We start from the raw sequence: 25,756 nt of genomic DNA, 5'->3' as shown, positions 1-25,756 counted from the left end.
AAAATGTCCCGTTACGCTGTGTACCGTTACGCTCATTGTACGCTTGCGCCGCATCCATCTCTCTCTCCCGCTCGATTGGAACAACCATCGATTTGACCTTTTTCGAGGCACATCCAACTTGAAACACTCCCATTCGTTTCCTACTTTTCCTATCATCGTCCTATCCTTAACAGAATAACACAGATTGGAAGAAGTTAAATAGCAAACTTGTATAAAAGTTATAGTTAAAATAATATCTTCGTTAAAGTAATAAACATATTTGAATTAATGAGTGCAAATAAAAGTAAATTTATCAATTAAATTGTAGATTTCATTTCACTCCTTCTTTGTATCCATACAAAATAGTGATAATTCAATAAAAATGATTCAATTTTATTCATAAAAGTATGCAATCACTTCATCAATGTTTTGTTATGACGTTGTCACGTTAAACTATCGTCCGTAAACCGACTTTACAGACAACCAATTTTTGGTACAAAAACGGGACTTGAAGTTCCCCCGCGTGGCAAACTAATAAAATTCGACCCAGTTCAAATGAAACCCCTCTGAGCGTACGAAAATTCGCACATTCAAGCAGAGAACATAAGCGAAAAGAGTGCGTGAAATAATCGCGGATCTATGTTCTTCCTTTATTTTTTACTTACAAAGGGTAGTTGGGGTGTTTGTGTTTACCAGAGAAACTAAAATATATTGTAAAAAAAATCCTACTTCATTGGTTTTATATTTATAGATATTGACTTCAAAATTCTGAAACGACATAAAAATATATATATTTAGGGTTGAGTGGTCCGATCACTTGATTCCTACCAACGTGACGTCTGTTGATGTGAGACGATTCTTCCCACGAAATTATATTCATTTCGTCAAAATGCTTTGTTCCCATATCACCATCTCCCAGAATCTCTAATGACCTCGATATGGACGCGACCTTAAGTTCAGGCATTCGTTAATTCAAGTAATTTTCGGAATCAAGTGGAAACAGTTTTGCAGTAAACGCCAGTAGATAGATTGTGTTATAGGTACAACGTTATACAGCGTGAGTCTGAATTCGACCGACGAGTTCCAGGTCTCGACGAAATAAGTTGGAAATATCGATATCGTGTTACTCCCCCGATTATTTCAATTAAATTATTTTGTTTAATGAAAAAAATTGTTTTGTGGTTGTATAAAATCATTCGATCTAATCCAGACACTTAAGTGTTCCATTTTAAATATTTTATTATTTGCTATAAAAATTTTATTCAACTTCACTGACGTATGCCGGCCTCGGGAAGTACTTTAGACCATGGGTAGAGACCCGGAAATTTCGCGGATTCTTCTGTCCTCAGGATAGAATTCAATGTTATAGGTGTGCTCGACCCATGTTTACTTTCCCATTGGTTGATTTCTTAGCGAGATCATTTTTATCCTTGCTATTCGGCACTACCCGATTCGCTTACTTCTCTCCTTAGCTTGGCATCGTTGGCTCACGGTCGTAGACGGGCGTGTCCAAACAACTGCGGGCCAATCGTGAACACAGTGCGAGAGTGTAAAGGTTTGCATTCTAGCGCGAAATTTCCGGGTCTCTAACCATAGGTTAGGTTGTTAGAGATGTTTTCAACTTATTTTTGTCGTGATGAACCTGCAGTTGAAGCTGGTCGGACGAATTCAGACTCACCCTGTACACGGACAGACCTTGCGGACGGACGCCGCCGAAGAGGAGGCTTGGTGGGGCCGCGGGGAGAGGTGTGGACGGGGGAAGGGGGCAGACATCCTGTCCAGGTGCAGGAAGAGGTCCCGGGAGCTGATGACCGCTTCTGCGCGTGCGCCATCCTCCGGCGGCTATCCCCCCCTCCCCACCCTTCCTCCTCCGCATAAATATTAATGTAACTGAATGTGAAACAGTAGCTAGTGATCACTACATAGAGAGGTAGTCATAATTGTGAGAGTTTACACAGGTTTTCCTTAAAAAACATTTCCGCTATAAATCATCATCTCTAATTATTATAGAGCTTGTGCTTCTATGCCTAGAAACATGCAAAATTTGCGCTTTTATTTAAAGAAAGACTAGTCTGCATATGGTTGTAAACTTGAGATCTTTGATATTGTTTCAAGGGCCTTAATGACTGTAAGCCAATCACAGACATTTAATAAAATATTATGACCAGGGACTGAAAAAAATTCGCGATTTCGAAGACCCTCAGGATAGGCTTATACAGTCCCCTGCATAATCGGGAAAATAACGCCAGTTGGCTGCTGACCTGTAAGTCGTCCCAACTGGTTTGCCTGTGATGCTTAGCAATGGCTAGGACCGGAAAAATTCGCGGGTAGAATTACCTGTAGGATGAACTCCAGAGTTCTACGTACACTCGGTCAAATGTCACCCACTCATCGGGCTGCTGTCTTGTGGAGACGTCCCAACGTAGCAGCCTGTGATTCGATAAAGCTTTGGTTGGGTGTTTCTCATCGGCCCAGAGTCGCACCCAGGTGAGTTGTGAACCAATAGCAGAGGCAGCAGTGAGGTATAACGATTTGTATTTTAGCCTATCGCGAAATGAATTCGCGCGAATTTTTCCGGTCTCTAGCAATGGCATATGTCCAAAAGCTTAGATCAAGTCATGCACTCTCATTGCACAAATCTTTCAAACATAATACTGTGATTCTAGGTTTCTCATTGGCCCAGAGTCACCCAGATTAACAGTGAGCCAAAAGCAAGAGCAGCTCAAATGTCCACGTATTTGAATTTCAGCCCATCGCGAAATGAATCCGCGAATTTTTTTTTCCGGTCTCTGCGTTAAGACCACCGAATTACGTGTGACCCGGAGAGAAAGTGGAACGTGGCAGCATTCGATTTAAAACTGACCTATGACTTGGTTGTGCACACGGTTTGTGGAGTCCAGGCCGGTACCAGAACAACGCGGATTTGGCCGTCTCCGGACATCGAGTCCCTTGGCAGGGTGTCAGTGTCTGACACAAGCGCTGGTCTCGAGACCGCAGACCGACGGGAAGGTCGCGCCAGCGAAGACACCACGTGTGCTCGCGAACAGCTGTCGAGCAAGACTGCCATCTTTTCATCCATCTTGGTCGCCATAGTGAAAAAATGTAAATCCCACTAAAAAAATATGCAAGAAATCTAAAATCATAAAAAAAAAATTGTTTGTCTGTAAAGTTGGTTTACGGACGATAGTTTAACGTGACGTCATACCAAAACATTGATGAAATGATTGCATACTTTTATGAATAAAATTGAATCATTTTTATTGAATTATCACTATTTTGTATGGATACAAAGAAGGAGTGAAATTAAATCTACAATTTAATTGATAAATTTACTTTTATTTGCACTCATTAATTCAAATATGTTTATTACTTTAACGAAGAGATTATTTTAACTATAACTTTTATGCATTTTAGCTATTTAACTTCTTCCAATCTGTGTTATTCTGTTAAGGATAGGACGATGATAGGAAAAGTAGGAAACGAATAGAGTGTTTCAAGTTTAATGTGCCTCGAAAAAGTCAAATCGATGGTTGTTCCAATCGAGTGGAAGAGAGATAGATGCGGCGCAAGCGTACAATGAGCGTAATGGGGCACGGCGTGACGGGACAATGTGCGTAACGGGACACTTTTCCGTACGTGCAGCCGGCGTTCATCGATTTATTAGACGTTGTCACGTCAAAAAAATCACCTTAATATACTGAGTGCGTAGATCGATTTCAGTCCCTGGTTCAATCCTCGGTCGATACGAAAAAACCTCGGACCTTGAAGCTATAGCGACTGTCACTAGTAGCTGAAGTCACTTCCCACGCTACCGTCACCATGTATCAGAATAAGTCGCGTTCTTTAAATTATTCATGCAATTGGGAATTTTGATATGATGCAATTTCTTGGACATACGCCATTGCAGTTTTTTCCAATGTTTGTCATGGGGAAAAAATTTGTAAAATCAAAATAAGAAATAAAAATTAAAACCTAAACCGAAAGAGAAAAAAAAAGCCTAAATCAGCTTTTATTGTAGCTAAAACAGATGAACCCAATGATGAACCTAAACGTGTATTATGGAAAAAACAACGACACAACGCCGACGAACACAATAGCTTTCCTGTGACAAAACAGTTACGACGTTTCTGTAACTGGCATCTGTTTGTTTAATTTCATCGTTGTGATCGTATATTTGGTGTGTTGTCTGCGTTTTGTTGTCTGTCTGCATTTACTGTTATTGTTGAAACTGTCTCGTCTGAGCCGTTTTTTTTTTTCCATGACTTAATTCCTTGCACGGAATTCTTGCGCTGTCTAATATTTTAATTTGAATGTGTTTGAATGTGGGTTCGGATTAGACACCGGAAAAATTCGCGGGTTCAATGACCTCCAGGATAGACTCCAATATCCTCTACACACTCGGGCAAATGCCAACTCTTCACTGGCTGTTGACTTGTGAGTCGTCTCGACTGGGTGGTCTGTGATTCGACACTTCTATGAGTAGGTGTCTCTAATTGGCCCTCAGTCCTCCAGATTAACAGTGAACCAATGACAGAAGCAACGCTAAGGTATAATTATTAGAATTTTAGCATAACACGAAATCAACCCGCGAATTTTTCAGATCTCCAGTTCGGATTATTACCCGGGAACTTATGCTTTGTGTTGTTCCAGTACCTCCAAAGTTATTTGAAAACCGTTCCCTGAATAGCTTTCCAGTATTAACTACGCGCATTAACAAGCATAGTAAACAAAATAAAGTCCAAATATAGAAAATTCTATCATTTTTTCCTATGGTTTAAAATAACTATGCTTGAATGAAACATCAATAAAAACTTAATTATGCGCTAATTATTCGTAAGTAGTACTCAGTATTATCTTGAAAAGCGTATTTCATTTGTGTAAAAATAACCATGTGTTGAGCATGGCGACTGCTTTTCAAAGGTAAAAAATAAAAGAATTTTTTTTTTTGCTGTGTGCGCAGAAGACAGTTAGTTCAATGCCACGAACAGGCCATGACTACAATCTCGCGCCCTCGCAAGTGCGAGGCGGCCACGTAGCAGTGATTACACGGCGCGTGAGCCAATCAGCGCGCGCCGCGAGGCGACGCGAGATGCGATGCGCGAGATACGCGGCGTTGCCAGACTTCGCGAGGCCTCTCATCTCCAGCGGCGCAAAGAGGAGACGTGATCAAAGGCTGCGCTCCAATCGTGCCTCTTTGATAACAAAAACCTTCTCGTGTCACGTAACTAAAAAAATTTTTACGATAAAATATACGACTTTTCTGATAATTGTTGTGATTCATTCGAGGCTAACATTTACATACTCGATAATACATAAAGGCCGAACAAATCACCACCATAATGATATTGGCCTTGCGCTTTTTGAATTCCTGGATGCACGTGAAAATTGTGTTTCATAACGAACAATCACGTACTTTGGTCATATTAACTTTTTCATAATTGGGAAGGCCTTGTGTTAATCAGTCAACATACCGGGTTAACCGAAAACCTCAATTATTTCTAGGATTTTTTTGAACATCTTGTAAAATACTTTACAGACAAAAATTCTAAAAATCAAATATAACCATGACATAGGCACAGAATCATTTGAAAAGTTTAATAATTAAATGTTTTTTTTTCTCGTAATGAAAAATAGATAAAAAATAATTACTTTTGATTATGGCTACAGCAGTAAAGTCTCTTGTAGTTGGGGTTCACACTTGTAGAATAATAATTAATAATAAAATATATTTGAATTGTTCAAAGGAATTGTGTAATGCCTAAATAAAGACCAAATGCGTAGGACCATTTAATTTCCGCGAAAAGATTTCCAGACCAGCGGTGTGTTAAAACTGTGTAGCATTGTCTGTGTTTCGTGGTTGGCTGGGTTTATTTCAGGCACAATTCTACTGTCAATTACACCAATCACAGCCATCCAGTGTGGCAGCAAACGCGTCCTGAATGGCCAGACCAGACAGGGCAATGGCTTCTCCTGCAGACGGCCGCCAATCACAAGGGAACAATCGCCAGCGCAGGCATAGCATATGATCGATCATATTATTTTGCGAGAAATTTTGTTTCTAGATTTGTCAGATTTCGTTCTCAGTAGATGTTGGCTTTCCATTCAAGAAAAAAAAAAGTCACTAAAAAAAACATGTTATTAAAATATCAACAGATATTAAAATTCTCATTATCTGCCATTTTTGTAAGCTAAGACTACACGACTATTATTTACAAATCGACCACATAACTACACAGTGATTGCCTCCATTGCGATATCACGTAACAATGGTGTCAGAATTCTTATGCATGGTTCTTATAAACTAGGTAGGTGAGTATTTTATTGAAGTGATAAATGCAAAGTCATAAAGGTCATAAACACAGAAATGCAGCACCGCACATATACAAAGATATATTAATGCTATTTGCATTTTGTTTTTCAAGCAGCAGTCATAAGGGTGGGTGGGGGGGGGGGGATCTGTCTATTCAAATACACAGATACATTATGCAAATCCCTACCTCCCCCCCCCCCCTTCGCATCCTCTTTTACCACAGTATTGAAATTTAAACTAAACTTTAATAACTATGGGATATCTTTCTGTACGTGTCTCAATAACCAAAATGGGTAAATATGTAGTTTAGCGGTATTTGCGAAATAAAATGTCAAAAATCCGAAAATACTTTTATTATATGCTCTTTAACTTCCTCTTTTCATTAAACCCGGCGGAGATAAGAAATTCGAAATATTTCAGGAGATATCGCCGTTCTTATTTTGCAATACAAGACCTGTGCAATCATTCGACCGCGCAATTTTTTATTTTATTTTGCCGTGTGTTCGTGAATGCCTAATTAATTAAAATGGTCGATTATGTCAGGTCAGTTACATTTTAAATACTTTCAAACTAAGCGGACATTAAAAAAAACGTGAATTAATTTTAATGGTTATTTAGTTTTAAAGTATTTATAATGTAACTAACTTAACCTAACAAACCGGGAGAAAGGATGAACAGTAGGAACTCACGTAATTTTTTTTTTACTTATTACTTGCGCAACAAAATCCAAATAACAAAGAAAACATTAAAATTTGAAACGTTAAAAACTCACCTAAGTTAGAGGCGGGTACAATTCCTTTGCCATTAGTAGAAAATGATGTAGTCGTTCACCCACGTCGCGAAAAAAAAAAAAAAAATCATACTCGTAAACAAGAAACAATTGTCAACGCCGCATGAATGCACAGGTATTGTGATGAAAATTAAAAAATTCGATATCTCCTAAAGTATTTAAAATTTATTATCTCCGCCGGGTTTAATGAAAAGAGGAAGATAAAGAGCATAGAATAAAAGTATTTTCGGAATTTAAAAATGTTTTTCAACAAATTTCGCCCAACTATGAAAATTAAAAAATTCGATATCTCCTAAAGTATTTAGAATTTCTTATCTCCGCCGGGTTTAATGAAATGAGGAAGTTAAAGAGCATATAATAAAAGTATTTTCTGATTTTTAACATTTTTTTTCGCAAATACCGCTAAACTACATATTTACCCCAAAAGGCCCGGGAAGGTAAAATAGTACTGATCTAAAATTACTGTTCAGGCAATATAACCACTTAACTGAAATAAGCGCCAAATTAATTTAGTTGTATCTACCGAAATCTTCCAATTGAATAATACAGTATTAAAAAGGAAAATATTTCAATAAAAATAATTAAAATTAAACAATTTTAAATTAATTAATTACTTGGATCCAAAATTAATGGTTGATAGTTAAATAATACGATATTTAAAAAATTAATTAATTTTTCAAAACAGTAATTAACCTCAATAAACAAAGCTAGCTCATTTAAAATAGCACTAAGACTAATTTAAACAAAAAATGGTCAGGACTTCTGAGGGAAAATACTAAGTTTATCAGGAATAGTTGTGCAATAAACGAAGTTAATCAAAGTTAAATTTAAATTAGAAATTATACAAACTTTAACAGAAATCAATGATAATATGAATAATTTTGGATACAACTAACTTATTTTTCAATAATAATCTATTACTAACTATACACACATATACCTGAAGCAACAATACATCATCACCATACATACAATTGTAGAAATATCCAATCAATACAAAATCTTCAAAATATTAATTTCTGTAGTCTTTCATAGCAGTGAACAGAAGCTATTGAACTTGAAGAATGATGATTCAGTCCTGTAGTAGTATACGTTAGAGTTATTTTAAAAGCAGCGAATCTTCATCTAGCTAATCGTCTATTAATGTTTTTTTTTACAAGTTTTAAGTTTACATTCTTCAATCTTTATCCGTAGATATTCCTTTGAATTCAGTGTAAGACTTTAATTAATAAAATATATTATCACATTAAAAAGGACAGTCCTTTTCAGCCTTCTAAATTCAATATATTTTCCAAAACTCAATGTTCTTAATAATAACTTTCATTTATTTTTCCCTGCTCTTGTTTTAAAACTAACATTTAATTACATAGAGTATTTAACATACAATTTTTCACAGAGATAATATGCACAAGCATACAGTAATGCAGTAATTTATAATAAAAGAGTATAACTGGTGTTATCAAAAAAAATTACACTTATTAAATTGTCTATTGACAAAATACAGTACAATTTCATGACAGTGTGTATCACACTTAAACACACTTATGAATTACCTGCTTTTAAATCTTGATACTTGCACTGTGCTAAGCTGAGAGGTTAGTATGCCTGTCTGTTTTATTTACATTTGCCTTTCCAAAGACAAACTAAGTATTATACATTTAGACCTGTTCTTCATAATGAAATTATATTTGTAAAATTACAATAAATAATTTACAGTGTTACGAAAAATATTTCCTGCTAGTGCTAAAAAAAAAGTATCCTTTTTTTGTGAAGATGTACCAAGTATTTTCGTTATTTTTAACGACCGCGTAGACGTTATTCGCGAGAATTGGCTCGTAATGGTTAAATATCAAAAGCCACGCGTATCTGGTCCCGAGAACAGGTTATCAGGCGTAAAGGCTTAAAGGCCTAATTAACCTCACTTTAATTCCATTAGATTAGGCGCCGCTGGCGTCATCGATCCACGGCCTTGTTGACTGGCGAATCAGCCCGCCGGCACCGGCAGGTGGCGATAGCGCGGACAGTCAGTTCCCCGCGAACATGGTCCCAGCTGAACAGTTACTTGCATCACAAATATTACATCTCAAAATACGAATTTTAGATTTATACGATTTTTTTATCGTAGCGATATGTACGTCTCACATTTTCCATTAAGTTTAAAAGCTGCTGGCTTACCAGCTTAATGAATAGAGACCGGAAAAATTCGCGGATTCATTTCACGGTATGAGAATCCAAACAACTGTATCTTTATATTGCTTCTGTGATTGACTCACAGTTTATTTGAAGGACTATGAGCCAATGGAAAACCTTCAACCAAAAAAGTATCGAATCGCAAGCGTCCCAGTTGACAGTTTTTTACGAGTCAATAGCCAATGAGCAGGTGGCATTTGCCTGAGTGTGTAGGGGATCGTGGAGTCCATCCTAAAGGTCATCGAAAGCGCGAATTTTTCCAATCTCTATTAATGAATGTTTGTGTCAAGATATTCCTGAAACACTGTGTATCTTCTTCCAGTTCCTGGGGTTTTGGTGGAATTATTTTCTTACAGACAGTGTTTTCTTTCAGGCGAATCACAGACGTCCCAAGGAACTTCTATTATCGGCTCACTGGAGTTACATCTCTTAAGCCAACAAAGACCCAAACGTTGCAAACTTCAGTACACGGTATCTCAGAACCTAAGAAGAAGGTGAATATCCTCATGAATCATCCTGCACTCTTAGAAATTAAGGTAAATTTTCGGACTTTTCAGGTAAGAATTAGCCTCAAATAAACGAAGGGTTATTCGTAATGTCAGATATCTGGATCCTTGCATAAAATACGTCGTCTTAGACTTCTGAGTTCTGTTTTAAGTGTAAGCACACACGTAGAATAAGGGTGTTTTCGAAGAAGTCTTGATACATTTTTATATGTTATGATAATACGCTAATATTATTTTCGTGAAGATCCCAAGATAATTTGTTACCAGAGTTCTTCGTAAATTGAAGGTGAAAAATTGTTGATAGTGTTAAGCTGACTATGGCCCCAGTTCAGAGGGATCCATAGTTTTAGAAGTAATGTTTGAGTTACGGAATTAAATAATAGTGCACATATAAAAAATAAATGGTTCTACGATGTTCCAAAACTTCGTTGCTCATGCAGGGCCATGCATATTTCGTGAAAAGATTCCGAGACTAGTTATAAGTTAAAACACTGTAGCACCGTCTGTGTTCCGTGATTGGGTGAATTTATTTCAGGTACATGCTGATTAATACAACACCAATCTGAGTAATTCAGTGCGAAAGCAAACGCATCCTGAGTGGCTCAGTCAAGAAAGGCAACGACTTATCTCGCAGACGGCCGCCAATCGCAAGGAAGAGACCGCTGGTGCGGGTATACCTTGTTGCAGTCTAATAAGCGTTCAGATTTATTCGCGAAAAATGCCTGCCCCTACTCATAGGAGCTACGCCGGATAGTGACTTCCTAGTTCTATGTTCAGAGATGACAGACACACGGAGACAAGATACTGCAGTGTATGAACTGTACTGAAAAAACTGCGGAAAAGAAAAGCCAATAATAGTTGGTGGGTGCAACTAGCCCAGTTCACTTTATTAAAACTTTGGTTACCGTACATTGTGCATTGAAAATAACCACCACTATAAGTTCTCAACTGCATATTTAGGGCCGTATATTTTTCGCGAAAAGATGTCCAGACCAGCTGTGCGTTAAATTTTTTTTTTGTAGCATTGTCTGTGTATCGTGGTTGGCTGGGTTTATTCCAGTAACATGTCTGCTGTCAGCACACCAATCACGGCCATCCACTGCGGAAGCAAACGCGTCCTGGATGGCCCGGCCAAACAGGGCAATTGCTTCTCATGCAGACGGCCGCCAATCACAAGGGCACAATCGCTAGCGCGGGCATACCTTGTTACAAGCTAATGAGCAATCAGATTTTTTTTTCGCGAAAAAATACATGCATCTACGTAAATCCAATACAATTTTTAAATAACTTAACACGTCCAATGATTATTACGCAAATTCACAAAGTCAACGCCTTCTTTAGAAAGAAATAAAATGGTTATTCACGGTTTACATTCGATTAAAAAAAAAAAGTATATCTTAATTTGTGTTTGTTACAATATTCTATTTTGGATTATTTTTAAAGATTAGGTAAGTAAATTAGACTACAAACCCGTGTCTCACATGGGATTCGAACCAAAAACCTGTTTTTTGCTCCAAAACGCTTTATTAAAAAAAAATACTTTATCGTGGTTATATAATTTTTACACCCGAATTCCACTAAAAATTAAAAAAAAAAAAAAAACACACACACATTTTACTATTCACGTTGATAACGAAGCGTGTTGGTATGAGAGCAATATAAAATATGTAATTGTTGCAGAACTGGGTTGCGAGGCGAGCAGTTATAGAACACAATCCGCGGCACTGACGGCCTGACACCAGCCTCGCGCAGGCTGTCTCGTCAGTACAACCTTTGAATATATATACTGTATAGAAGTCGCGAGTGGATAGGATTTACTCTACGTTTTTCAGAAGCGTATAATGAGCAGCTTGGGAACTTCGCCGCTGCAGTGCGCTGTCGTAACGCCCTGTATCGTCTTAGTTGTTATTTACACGTTAGAGCGCAGCGCTGTCGCCCGCTGTCATTCCCCGCACCCCTCATCAATCATTCACTGCAGCTCAACGTCGTTCAACGGGAGGGGGAAGGGGTGTTTGAAGAGTTCGACACTTGTCCCGCTAGGGACCACCACAGGTCGATGCCCTAGAGATGGTGGCGATTGCGGCGGTGAATTAACCAACTACCTCAAAACCGTATTAGAAATTTTAACCTGGGCTGGCGACTTCTATACAGTATATATATTCAAAGGTACAACCATCCATCACCCGCTGCGGCACTGCAGGTCGCAACCTGTCGTCTCCATGCGACACTCCCCCCACTCCGCGACTTCCCAGCCGTGACGCTCCCCAAACTGTTTCCGACAACAATTACATGTGAAAATCTAACCTTAAAACTAATTCAAATCCTAAATTTTTGAACTTTTTCCCCGTTCATCATTTCAAACAACGCATTATAATTAGGGACAGGAAAAATTCGCGGGTTGAATTACCTCCAGGATGAACTCCATAGTTCTTCGTACACTCGGTCAAATGCCACCCACTCATTGGCTGCTGTCTTGTGAAACGTCCCAACGTAGCAGCCTGTGATTCGATAAAGCTTCGGTTGGGTGTTTCTCATTGGCCCAGAGTCATCCAGGTGAGTTGTGAGCCAATAGTAGAGGCAGCACTGAGGTATAAATATTTGTATTTTAGCCTATTGCGAAATGAACCCGCGAATTTTTCCGGTCTCTAATTAATTAGAGACCGGAAAAATTCGCGGATTCATTTCGTAATAGACTAGAATCCAAAAACGTTTGCCTTTATACTGCATCAGTGATTGGGCCACAGTGAAAGTTTATCTGAATGACACTTGGCCAATTAAGAACCTTAAACAAAAGTAGCATCGAATCACTAGCGTCCCAGTTAACAGGTGTCACGAGTCAGCAGCCAATGAGCAAATATAATTTTCCCGCGTGCATAGAGGATCATGGAGTATATCCTACAGGTCATTGAACTGGCGAATTTTTCCGGTCTCTAATTATAATTGCAAAACCAAATTTTAAACCTTAAAAAAAATTGACATGACAAAGGCAACTATCTTAATTTTAATTTCAAAATGTGTATATTTTATCATTAGTAGGGGCAGGCATTTTTCACGAATAATTAGAACGCCTATTAGACTGCAACAAGGTATACCCGCACCAGCGGTTTCTTCGATGTATTTGGCGGCCGTCTGCAAGAGAAGTCGTTGCCTTTTTTGACTGAGCCACTCAGCACGCGTTTGCTTTTGCACTGAATTACTCTGATTGGTGTGATATTAATCAGCATGTACCTGAAAGAAATTAACCCAATCACGGAACACAGACGGTGCTACGGTGTTTTAACTTATAACTAGTCTCGGAATCTTTTCGCGAAATATGCATGGCCCTAATCATTAGAGACCTTCATAAGACCTATTGTAGAGAGGCTGGAATGCATACCATTATACAAGTGAACTGCGTTCTCATTGGACCAAAGGACACGCCTCGAACAAGAAACCAAGAACAACGTTACGAAGTTCGAAACCGACCAATCACATGAAACCCGGCCGGAAGGTAAAATTTGGGAGCAGCCAAAGTGGGCACCGAGTTGTGTTAAAGTGTTTGAAGTTCATCCTGGTGCCGGACAATAACGCAAATTCTGCAGGTTTCTAACTATCATTTAGAACTAAGGGTTCTCCCATTCAAACTCTATATAATTACCCTGAGTTTCCTCTGTTTTACTTGCCGAATAAACATGTTTTCCCAGTTTCATTAACTAATGTTACAAGATAACAAATATATATTTAACTAATATGACTAGGGACTGTTTCAATTACTTCCAGCGTGTACTCTGCAGTCCTGTGCACACTTGGGGAAAAGTTCCTTTCTCATTGGTTGGTTAACTGAGAGATTTCTAACCTGGGATGCCAGTGAGTCGATGCTTTCTTGTGGTGAAGTTTTCATATACACTGCGGGAGGATCATAGAAGTAGGTCAAAGGTAAAATATATTTTTTTTAATTTTAGTTAACCACGAGAGGAATATTATCGAAACACAATCAAACCAAAATAACATGTTAAATTTACAATAAAATATTTCCCTGCAAAATACACCCAGTTATTTTTTCCATAAATGCAATGTATGCCAATCTGCAATATAAAAACAGTACAATTCATCAAACTCTGAAACACTGCATTATTGATGTAAACAGGTGAATGGCTATTGATCGTGCTTCAGTCAAGAAAACAATACACAGTTTATTAATTTGATCGTTTCTCTTAATAATGAAAACCGATGGGTTTTCATTAAAATTGTGATTAAATTACAGGCTGGTTTTTAAGACATTTAAAGGATTTTTGTAAAATTACTAATCCAGTTTGATAGCATACAATTTATCAATTTCCCTGTGTTTTCAAGGTTTTTGAAGACACATTTTCTTAGTTCCTTGAATATCCCCTGTTTTCAAACTTTCGTCTTTCTGCGGAAACCCTTATATATATATATATATATATATATATATATATATATATATATATATATAAACTGCTTCATTTCGTCACGATATAAGAAAAGTTTCCAGAAACTACATCTAGCATTGATTTTGTGTATACTTTATTCTTAGGATTACGATTCTCAAAGGTTAACAGAAATAACGAGGGAGAAAGGGGCCTTCTAAAATTAAACATCACTGTATTAGCTAGGAGTTAAGAAACTAAAATACTTTTTTTTTTCTTGTACGCCACCGTAAATAAATTAAATGCATGAGTACATTCCAGTGTGGATGAAGAATGTAAAATATACTTTACAAAAAATGAGACATCCGTTAAAAAAAGTCTTAATACGAGACGGGAAACAAAAAGAGCATCGGTAATTGGAAATATGTAAATATTTATGAGAACGGAATCGATCACATGTAAATTACCTGGCGCTATTCGACTAGAAGAATCTGTCATTCCTTAACATACAAAAAAAAAACTAACAAAATAGTAATGCCGAGTTCAAGGTCGACTCTGGTAAAAATGGAAGCACACCTGAGCACATCAAGCTACCGACCATATCTAGTGTTCATAATAAGCATAATAAACAATGCTCAAATTGTAATTTGCTAAAACATTTTTCTAGATATCATTTACAACATAATATATCAGAATAAAATGAGAAGAATTAACAGCTTGGGACATTATTTTAGTATTTCAGGTCGAATAAAAGAAAAGAATGTTTAAATTGCAACATTAATTTCTCTCATTGCGATAAAACCGTAAAGTTTATCAAAAATATTGAACACATCATTTTTTTTAAGAATGTTACGATCTTCATTTCATCTAACTACAGAAATTTACGTAAGACCAACGGTTAATTAAATATGATCAAAAAAGTGTTTTCGGGCGCCATTTTTTCAAAATGGCGGCGATTGCCCAACGGTGACAAAGTGGCACCCAGCAGATTCATAATCAGCGGAAAAAACTGAATAAGAATCAGCCAAAACATCTTTGTCCTCCAACATTTCCAGGTGATGCTAAATTTGGTGGTTTGGCGACCAGACTTGATAAAAAAAAAGGCTCCGCACACCCATGCCTTGCCTGTGATTGGAACTCAAACCCACGGCACGTATTTATATTAGGGCGCAGTATTTATATCAGAATGATTGGCCAAATTATGAAACCACTCTAGAATAATGTCGAAGTGGTACGTCTTTTAATTTCGAAATATATTGTAAAGAAATTATTTTGCAACAACAACCATACAATTCGAGGTGGTTGTAGAACTTCAATCAAACATAATCCAGGCGCTCTGTGTTCCATCTTATATACTTTCTCTATTATTTACAATAAAGATTATGTTCAGTCCCGACTTCACAGGCGTATGCCAGCTATGGGGAGCATTTTAGACCTTAAGTCGTACAAAGGTCTTCAACTAGTTTTTTTTTTGTCGTGACGAACCTGCAGCTGAAGTTTGTCGTTAAAAATTCAGCCTCACCCCGTGTGTGTGTGTGTGTGTGTGTTTGTGTGTGTTCCTGTGTGTGCACACAAATGTTTGAAGTTTCGCAGCGGCCATGCCTCACGAGCGTGACTCCTTAGCGACCTCTGTCACCGGAGGACTGCACTCTGAAGTGATTTCCCTAAAAAAAACTGATGTTCAACCTTCATTACAAGCAAATGCCAGCGTAGCTAGTGAAAAAAAAAATAGAGAGAGCGATAAATAAAGGACACTCTCTTAACAGGTGGATGTATAAGAGGTGTTATTTCGACGACGAAGAAATAAGTGTTTTCTCGTTTTAAAAGAAGCAATTTCGAAACGGATCTTAATGGTTAACAGCATCCTCCGAGAAATTTACAAGATAAAGTCCCCCCCCCCCCCACCCCACCCCCCGGAGCCTTTAACACGTGCGGCAGATTAACCGCCCAATTAGAGGGGAAGTGGAAACGATGTTGTAAGGCCCGTACATAGTTACACCGCTACACACTCGCTCTTCCTCTCGTTTGGTGAGTATAGGTACACGCAGAGGAGAGAGAGAATAAAGGAATAAAGTAACTATTTTTCTTTTTTTTTTCGTATTAGAAAATAACATCGTTTCAAATACATGGCGAAAATATTTTTTTAAAAATATTTTTAACTTTTTTTAGCGTGTTAAAAGTGTTTTATTTGAAAGTGTTCGCCAGTTTTAAAATAATTTAAAAACTAATTTTTCGGAATAAATTATTTGAATATCGTAATAAGACATTGTCAACTGCTATTTTAGTCGAAATTGAACATTGATTGTAAAACTTCAGTGCAAAGCAAGTAGTACAGTAAAACAGTGGTAAGGACAGCCCATGCATTATTTGCTCGTACCTGTAAAATAATTTTCCTACCACTGTATGTTCGATGTACAGGTAATCTGTTCTTCCGGTAGTATATAGGGATTCTATGTATACTGTAACGAAAAAAATTTCAAATTTTAAATAGCCTACTTTTTTAGATTATAAGAAATATCATACTAAATGAAAGCAAAAATGAACACATATTTTCCCAACAAATCTTATAGGTACTTAAAATATGTGTGACATGCTGATCCATTACCCATTTAGATGTTGCGCAGGAATTTTTATAGGAATAGGAAAATCTCTTTAGTATAAAATTCAGAAACTTCAGAACACATGCCTACGATATGTATACAACTTGAATAGAATATTTGCAACGTTCTAAATGACTACATACGGAAAATAGGCGACTTCTCCAACTAACTAGGCCTAAATACCTATTGAATAAGATATTGTAACTGACAACTGACTCATACCGGTAATCTCACCAGACACCAAAACAACTTAAGAGTTCCAGCTCATAGAAGTACAGTTTACAGACAATCCTTTACAAACACGGCCAGAACTGTGGAATGACTTACCAAAAATTATATTGAGAGAATGTTCCAGAAGTACAATAGAAATGAAATTTAGGTTAACAATTTTAATGTTATTAAAGTTATTTTAAGTATTTTGTTTTGAATACTACTTATAATATCAATTGTTGGATATGAAATGTTAAATCTAAGCGCATGAAAGTCACGTACTTGTCGAAAACCGGCCCTCGGTCGAATTGTACGAGGGTAAAGAAATAAATAAAATCAATGCCGAGAAAAACGCATGCACATAGCTTTCATGTTTCGTACCCAGGACCCCGGCAGAAGTCGATATCATATAGGCTATCTGCGCATTTAAGCATATTTCGACAAGAAAAACTCAATCTATGTAACTTCTAGTTACAGAACCAAATAGTTCCAAGGTACATACATAATACTAGGAGTTTTATTTTCCACAATAAATTGCGTTTTCTCCCCACGCCATTCTGGCTCTGGAGTCGTAAAACATCAGTTCGTATGACGTGACACGCATACGTGTGACCTAAACGTTTAGGAATGCGAATCTAAAGCTCCACCAACGCAGTTGTAAAAAAATACTATAAATGAAATTACGAGAGATAAACTTAAACTTGCTAAGTGTAACATGAACTACGCCGTCACAGTCACGCATAAAAACGCACACAGCACTGCACCATTTCAAGAAATTTTCGAACAAAAGGTTTTATATGCACATCACATTCGTAAACTCCATAAAACTAACAATCACCCGACTTCCACGTAAAGACGGCAGTACCTTTAATTAGAAGCAATAACATGTGGAATTTCGATTGTATTGCACCGTAGTTAAGTACAATGATTGTTTTGCGCGGTAGTACAATAATTTTTAGCACGGATAAAACTCTGCACTTTTTTTAAATAGTTTTGTATTGAAGGTTAGACTTCAAGCCCGGCTTCTCAAATCATCAACACAATGTAAGAAGTATACAGAAGCTAACGCATGATGATTAAGATCAGCTATAAGTACGGTCCGCTTAAAGAATCTTACAACATATAAAAATATGATCATGTATAGTGTCGTATATTAGCCGCCTTTGGTTGCAGACATGTAGGTAGAGATGTCAGTGGAAAATATTTCTGGTTAAATAAACGAAAATATTACGTATTTTTCACAAAAAAATTTTTTTCAATACAATATAGATTTATATACCTAATTTAAGATAGGTTGTTATGCTAAGATAATAGTACAATCTTTCTATGATGTAGTCTGTACGTGTGTACAGTATTTTATTATTTGTCCTCTAATACGAACTTTTTATATTGGTACATACTTGTAAAATTGTACGTTATCTTAATATTACTGTGCAATGAAAAAAACCTTGGAATTAAAAAGTGAGTACTGTACTGTGGAGTATGCCCATATGTATAGTACATTTCGTCTTTCTTTGCTACCTGCTAACTCAAGTTAATTGCTTATGTTTGTCTAAAACTGTAAATAAGATAAATAAGATATATCTGGATGTTTCTGTGAAAGTATAACACGTTGGAAAACTTTACGGATGAACTACCGAAAAATTTTTCCCAGCAATACTTCTACGGAAAACATCTCTACGTGTAAGGATCTTCGGGAATCATTAATAGTCTCACAGAAATATTGGATTGATTTTATTTTTATAGTTTGTATATTGTTTCGCGGTGATTCTTCTTATACTTAAAGGTTTTGTAAATACTATAGACTACACTATTTTTAAGATAAATTATTATTCGTTTCTTCACCATAAGTTACATATTGATTTTACTGGTTATTCTACAGAATAATACATTAAAAAATTATTTGTAAGAAATTTAATATTAATTCATTTGTATAAGGCCATCGGATTGGTTTCCAGTATGTCTTGCCCTCAGAAACAGTGAAGTTGGCCATCATTAATCTCGATCTTTCCTTGCTATTTTAATAATGTTGGGCAGACAGGACAGAACACTGTGTGGAAGTATTTTCCACGCTGGTTTCAAAGAGTGTTCTCATTGTAGAACTCGTAAACTTCAGAAACTAATGGGCTACAAAACAAAACATCCTTAAAATAGTTCAGATTATTCTTATTATGATATTTACTCCAATGTTTGATGGAGGAACTCGAATCCAGAACTACTACATGACAAACCGGAGCTGTTTATTTCTGGTCTTATTCAGGCAGTTTTAATTCCACGAGTTACTATAAAACCAGAACTGATGTATACTTAGTCATTTAGGACACGATGCCATATAATATAGTGTACAACATACTCTTAGGGCCAAATTCAATCATTTCATTATCGAAATGAACTTATGGTAACCTACCTACGAGTTCTTGTTTGGTGTAAACCGAGTTACAGTCAATCAGCAACATGCAATAAAACAGCGACCATAAATCCAAGTTTACTTGCTTTTGGGAAATGAGATATGATTTTGAAACCATAAATTAACCTTACTTGATTTAATAATTTGCAGATGCCAATAATACCAACTCTTCGCGGTAATTATTACAGCTCATGGGCCCGGGAGATTAATAATACAAAACACCACCCACAATACATTAGTCAATTGCTGTCAAGTACTTCTCTCAAAATACATAAGTCAATTGCTGTAAAGTACAACTAAACATTGCAAAAATACTTTAATGTAGCAAAATATTTATTAATTGTTCAAACTAAATGATATGTGAAATAAAATTAAGTTTGTTCACATCGTAACAAATACCTAGCTAGGTACTTCTCAGAAAAATGTGTTTTGTACTTTCACATAAAAAATTCCTTTGGAAACCAGTTGCCATGAAATAGTTTGTAATTCTACAATAAACATATTGTATATTTGTACAACACATTGTTATGGTCATTTTGCATATGTTAAATAGGATATTATTGGAAACAGAACGAAATATTTCTTGTCACACTTACAAAAATTGGCCCACAATTAAAACTTTTTATTGATGTTTTATACAAACATAAAATTTTTAAACCATGGAAAAGATAATCGAATATTCAACAATTAGACTTATTTATTACGCTTATAAGTGAGCGCAGTAATTACTGGAAAGCTATTCTGGGAACAGCTTACAAATAACTTTAATGTTGGTATTGGGACAACACAAGGCATAAATGCCCGGGCAAGAATTCGAACCCAGAGTTACTGAGAACATATTATTTTGTAGCGACAGAGCAGCATTCATGTAAATGTACAAATTTACAAATATCTGTAATTTTATATAATTATTTAAGTTTCATTTACAAAAAAAAATAGTGTTATATATAGATTCAAGTTGACGAGATACTTTGGTTATTAGAGAAATTTGTCCTACAACAAAATGATTTGGATAAAAAATTTCATGAAGGCTTGTGTTCAAAACACGTAAGAATGTTGAACCTTAGTGACTGGACAACTGAAATTAACATATTTTGGTGAATTATGTACCTACGCAGATTACTGACTTCACAACTGTTGCGGTAACCGGATTCTGAATGGGCCCAGTTAGGTATGAAGATTTCTTCATAAGCACAGGAGGAACAAATAACGCAAGAAACTTTGCATGAAGGCCTACGGATGTGTCCTAGTCAAATGAACTTTAATATTGCCCTGTTAAAGTAATTCTTTCGAGAAATGAAACAGTGAACGAACAACGTGTCAAGATGCGTTGTCAAACTTTTGGATTTAAATTTTTGTGCAGTTACAAACGGGAAAGATTTTTTTTTTTAAGTTTTTTTTCCCAAGATTCTCGTTAACGTGCTTCATACGTAAAACATCCCGCAAATTTTTTAATTACTTTTTGTCGCCGAGTGGACGTCAGAGAACGTTTTGATGATTGGACCTCCGTAGTTATTAGCAAGAAGTTGAGTGACCGATTAATGTCTTGTGTGTTTGTATTATTACAAACAAAGAATAATCTAGTCGGTGGCAGGTGAACTTGAACTGACGTAACCTGCATGCAAATCATTTATCCCAAGTTCGGAGTCCCTGCAATATAATAGTCGTTCTGCCGCGTACAAAAAAAAATAAAGGCATTGTTGCGGGAAAAACAGTTTTGAAAGGCAGCGACGTACCGCTGGTTCGATCCCTGCGTCTCACATTCCATGGAGTAAGGAGCGGGAGGGTTCCTTCTTCCTCAGAGCGAGCCCTTCATCGCGTGTCGCCGCCACACAGCACCACACAGCACCACACTCGCGCACCGCACACCGCCGAGCACACCACACCGCCGAGCCGAACCGCACCGCGCGACAGACGGTCACGGACTGGTGTGGCTGGCGACCGCGCGGCCGGGGAGCGGGCCGGCGCGCACACCGCCCGCGACAAGTTTTCATCCCGCGCCACCACCGACAGTGAACGTCCGCGTCTGTTTCCGCGACTGCCACGCCGGATCTCAACGGGTACGTTATCGTTTATTATCTTTGAAAGATTTGTGCAATGGGAGTGCATGACTTGATGTGAGCTTTTGGACGTACGCCATTGCTAAGCACATGTATGTCTGTAGAAGAAAACTACAAAAAAACCACAAAAAAAAAACACAAATTCAGCAAAAATTGCTGTTGTCAACAGGATATATACACCACATAATATTCCATAACAGGAATATGGTCAACAAACAAAGAAAAACAAAGGAAAATGAACTAAGAGAACGAAAAAAAAAAAAAAAACACAAATGATGAATTGAACCCTAAAAAAATTCAGCACAACAGTTGAAACGAGACAAAAACACTTGTTTCTGTTTTGGCATACTATTGTGTTTGTTTCGTCTTTTTCGTTTTGTTGTGTTTTTTCTCGTTTCAACTGTTGTGCTGGCTTGTTTCTGTTTTGAATAACTATTGTTTGTTTCGTCTTTTCGTTTTGTTGTGTTTTTGTCTCGTTTCAAATGTTGTGCTGAATTTTTTAGGGGTTCAATTCTTCATTTGTGGGGGATTTTTCGTTCTCTTAGACCATTTTTCTTTGTTTTTCTTTGTTTGTTAACCATATTCCTGTTATGGAATATTATGTGGTGTATATATCCTGTTGACAACAGCAATTTTTGCTTAATTTGTGTTTTTGATCTTTTGGTTTTTTGTAGTTTTCTTCTACAGACATACATGTGCTTCGTAATGGCGTATGTCCAAAAGCTTACATCAAGTTACGTTATCGTTTGTCTTAAACGTGTGGCATACGCATTTAGCAAAGCAGTTTTAGGGAGACGTAAGGCCCCTTCAGTACTGTTTTCTAAAAAATTTTTGCTTTACAACAGTTCTTATGAAAAATAACACTGCTGAAGAAAACGAATTGTTGACATCAAAAACGTAGCTTAATTTGCATCATATTTGTGTACCCAAATTTCAACGTAATAAATGCAGATTTTATTAGTTAAGTGTTTTAAATTTTCACTTTATTTAGGGGCGGATTGAGAATATTGAATAGCTACACCATGAAAAAATCTCTGAAGCACATAGGAATTTGAACGTACAGAAGAATCCATGTTACACAAAACAAATATGTGCGATGTGAAAAGGTTCAGTTGTACACATTATTAAAGTTAATTATGTTTTTAATAATTAGAGGCTCGGAAATTTCTTAGATTTATCACCAGGCAAAACTTCACATTTCTGTGCATATTTATCCACGATTGCAATGATAATTTGTGAAAAATCTCTTGTTTCTAATGGACCAGGCAATTAGGGAACACATAATACAACTCTGGTCCAGTCATCAAAACAATGCTGAAATTCAAAATACATTCAGTGACCAAATTAATTGGCGAAATTAATGGGGCTCGTTAGTTTGTACAAGTCATCAAGTCTCCAGATCGATTTTATGTTACTATTAATGCCCTTCTAACCTTTAACTCTCTGTACTGCCATATTATTAGAGAGATTTATGTACATGATCATTTTTGAAATCAACTGTCGAAAAATTACAGTAAGTACATTGGGGGTCGAAGAAAGTGCACACTATTGGATACATAGGTAAGATTGTCAGCACATCAAGAAAAGTATTTCTTCGACTTAACATATTACAATAAATTCTGTGTTTGTAATTGGGGGCTTCTAATATTGGTATGTTTTCGTTTAAGTTCATCAGAATAAGATCTTGTGTTATAATAACCTCCTACGCATGTTTACAACAGTGTGACAGTTTCGCCTTGCTCGGCGCATGCCTACAGGTCCTTAGGCGTGTGACGGAAGGGTACTGGTCCTAAGAAGTGCTGCAGCTTTAGCACAACTCATCCTTAGTTTGGAGTGAGCATTTTAATGGCCATTCGCTCTCTTTCTCCAGTGGAAGACTTCTGCCTTTAGCAGTGTGCTCTATTGCCAGGTACACACCATTGAGCACAAGAGTAGAAGACACACCTTCATAATGTAATGGAAAATGTTTTTTAATGTATCTGAAACAATGTATATTTTTTTAATGAAATTGGGAATGAGAATTTTGGAAATGCCTTTTCTGGTTATACTTTACGAAGAGCATCAGCTGGTAATATTTAATATTTACTTCTAATGAGACGTATCTGAAAGACGCCATCTTAGTTTCAACAGTTTTGTCAACAAAATTGTTTGTATCATTTAATATTGAAAAATGTTGGCTTTTTGAGCACTGAACGGAATTCAATGTTGTTAATATTGACTTGACAACTACAAATATTTTCTCCTATGAAATAATAATTGTTGTTTAGCATTGTTTTTTTCTTTCTTTCTTTCAGAATGAAAACTATAGTAGTACTGTGAATAGACACTAATATATGGTCTTAGAAAAATCAACAAAAAGATTTTTTAAATAATAAAACTGTTAATAATTAACGATGGTAGGCCAAATAATATTTTTAGGTTATACAAGCTGGGTGGTGTCAGTTTGGCAACAGCGAAAGCCATTTACTCGGTACTGTTATCTAAACGTGAGGCAAGCTATATATAACTTCTTCATTCGAGAAGCTTCTCGAGCTTGTAGGGCGAGGCTGGGTTGTTGCTCTGAGTGTACACTTGTCGCGGCACACCCCTAACGAAGTACACTCGCGCTGCGACGCATTACGTGAGGGGGGAGGGGGGAAGGGGATCTAGAGGAGCAACCCGATGTCTCTCCTGGGAGCATACCGCAGCGAAGTGTATTTATCAACCCACTCCAGCTATCGAGAGCAGACTTCCAACTCAAGAGTCCACGCGACCAGGGTGGCATATCACAACCAAGCACTCACACCCGAGCTGTCCGTAGGGCTTAGGCTGACATTTCAGATTTATCAATTTTTTAAATACAATTTTCTATTTTTGACGTGACAACGTCTAATAAATCGATGAACGCCGGCTGCACGCACGAAAAGGTGTCCCGTTGCGCACACTGTCCCGTTACGCTCATTGTACGCTTGCGCCGCATCTATCTCTCTTCCACTCGATTGGAACAACCATCGATTTGACTTTTTCGAGGCACATTAAACTTTAAACACTCCCATTCGTTTCCTACTTTTACTATCATCGTCCTATCCTTAACAGAATAACACAGATTGGAAGAAGTTAAAAAGCAAACATGTATAAAAGTTATAGTTAAAATAATCTCTTCGTTAAAGTAATAAACATATTTGAATTAATGAGTGCAAATAAAAGTAAATTTATCAATTAAATTGTAGATTTCATTTCACTCCTTCTTTGTATCCATACAAAATAGTGATAATTCAATAAAAATGATTAAATTTTATTCATAAAAGTATGCAATCATTTCATCAATGTTTTGTTATGACGATGTCACGTTAAACTATCGTCCGTAAACCGACTTTATAGACAACCAATTTTTTTTATTATTTATTCTAATGGTTTCCCTAGGACATAATACTGTATTCCAGTATGAAACTTCTTGTCTTTATAATCATGTTGTCTGTTCAACGAGTATGAATCAGGCTGTGATTTAGCCGAATCGCGTTTAGTTATTTTCAGGGATTACTGTCCGGATTCGATTCGATACCGTTAGAATTATCTGAAATGCACTATAAAACTAATACATTTAATTTCTTTTTACTTTATTGACCTTTCAATTAATATGGCTCCAGAATACTCGATCACCGTTATAAGTGACAAATTATTTCAACAGTTACTGTAAAATTACAGATATTTGTACATTTGTACATGAAAACAACTGTATCATCACAAAATAGAGTAAAAGTAAGACGGTGCTATACATAAAAATATGTATAAAAAAGAAATATATTGTGCTTTTACAGAAGATTCCTTTGGAAGCCAGTTGCCAAGAAATAGTTTGTAATACTACAAGAGAAGTGGTGTAAACTTGTAAAACAAATGGCTAATGTTATTTTTGCATATATGAAATAGATTTTTGGGAACAATACTGAAAGTATATTGTCTCGTTTACGAAAACTGGCGTATACCTAATTTTAAATTTTGATTTATCCAATCATACATGTTTAAAACCACGGGAAAGACAATCGAATATTTAACATTTGGACTTGATATGGTTTATTTATTATGCTTATTAAATGTGCGCAGTTAACATCGCACACATCCGCCACGTCTCCCCACTTGCTCTTGGGGGGGGGGGGGGAGGCAAGAGATCTGACGGCTCACGCACAGTGGCTTCTCGTCGGCTGATATAAGTGGTGCTTTCTTTAACACATTCTAGGTTCCTAACACATCACGTTATGATGACCAGGGTTCTGTGTTTGAAACAAAAAAAAACAAATTTGTATTACATAATGACCATACGTTTGTATTAATCAAATTACTATGCACCATAAATCCTA

At 36.7% G+C, this 25,756-nt stretch overlaps 1 protein-coding gene across 1 annotated transcript in view; it reads right to left on the bottom strand.

Moving 5' to 3' along the window:
• LOC134542124 (uncharacterized) overlaps positions 1 to 21,292 on the bottom strand; it is a 54,153-nt gene extending 32,861 nt beyond the window's left edge. The window contains exon 1 of the mRNA XM_063386090.1: positions 21,099 to 21,292. Coding sequence (XP_063242160.1) covers positions 21,099 to 21,130 — 32 coding nt within the window. The 5' untranslated portion in view covers positions 21,131 to 21,292. The remainder of the gene's footprint in view (positions 1 to 21,098) is intronic.
• Between the last annotated feature and the right edge of the window lie 4,464 nt (positions 21,293 to 25,756).

This window comes from Bacillus rossius, assembly GCF_032445375.1.
Source record: "Bacillus rossius redtenbacheri isolate Brsri chromosome 4 unlocalized genomic scaffold, Brsri_v3 Brsri_v3_scf4_2, whole genome shotgun sequence".
Taxonomy (NCBI): domain Eukaryota; kingdom Metazoa; phylum Arthropoda; class Insecta; order Phasmatodea; family Bacillidae; genus Bacillus; species Bacillus rossius.
Note: the sequence above shows the minus strand (reverse complement) of the source record. Positions and strands in the feature narration are given on the sequence as shown.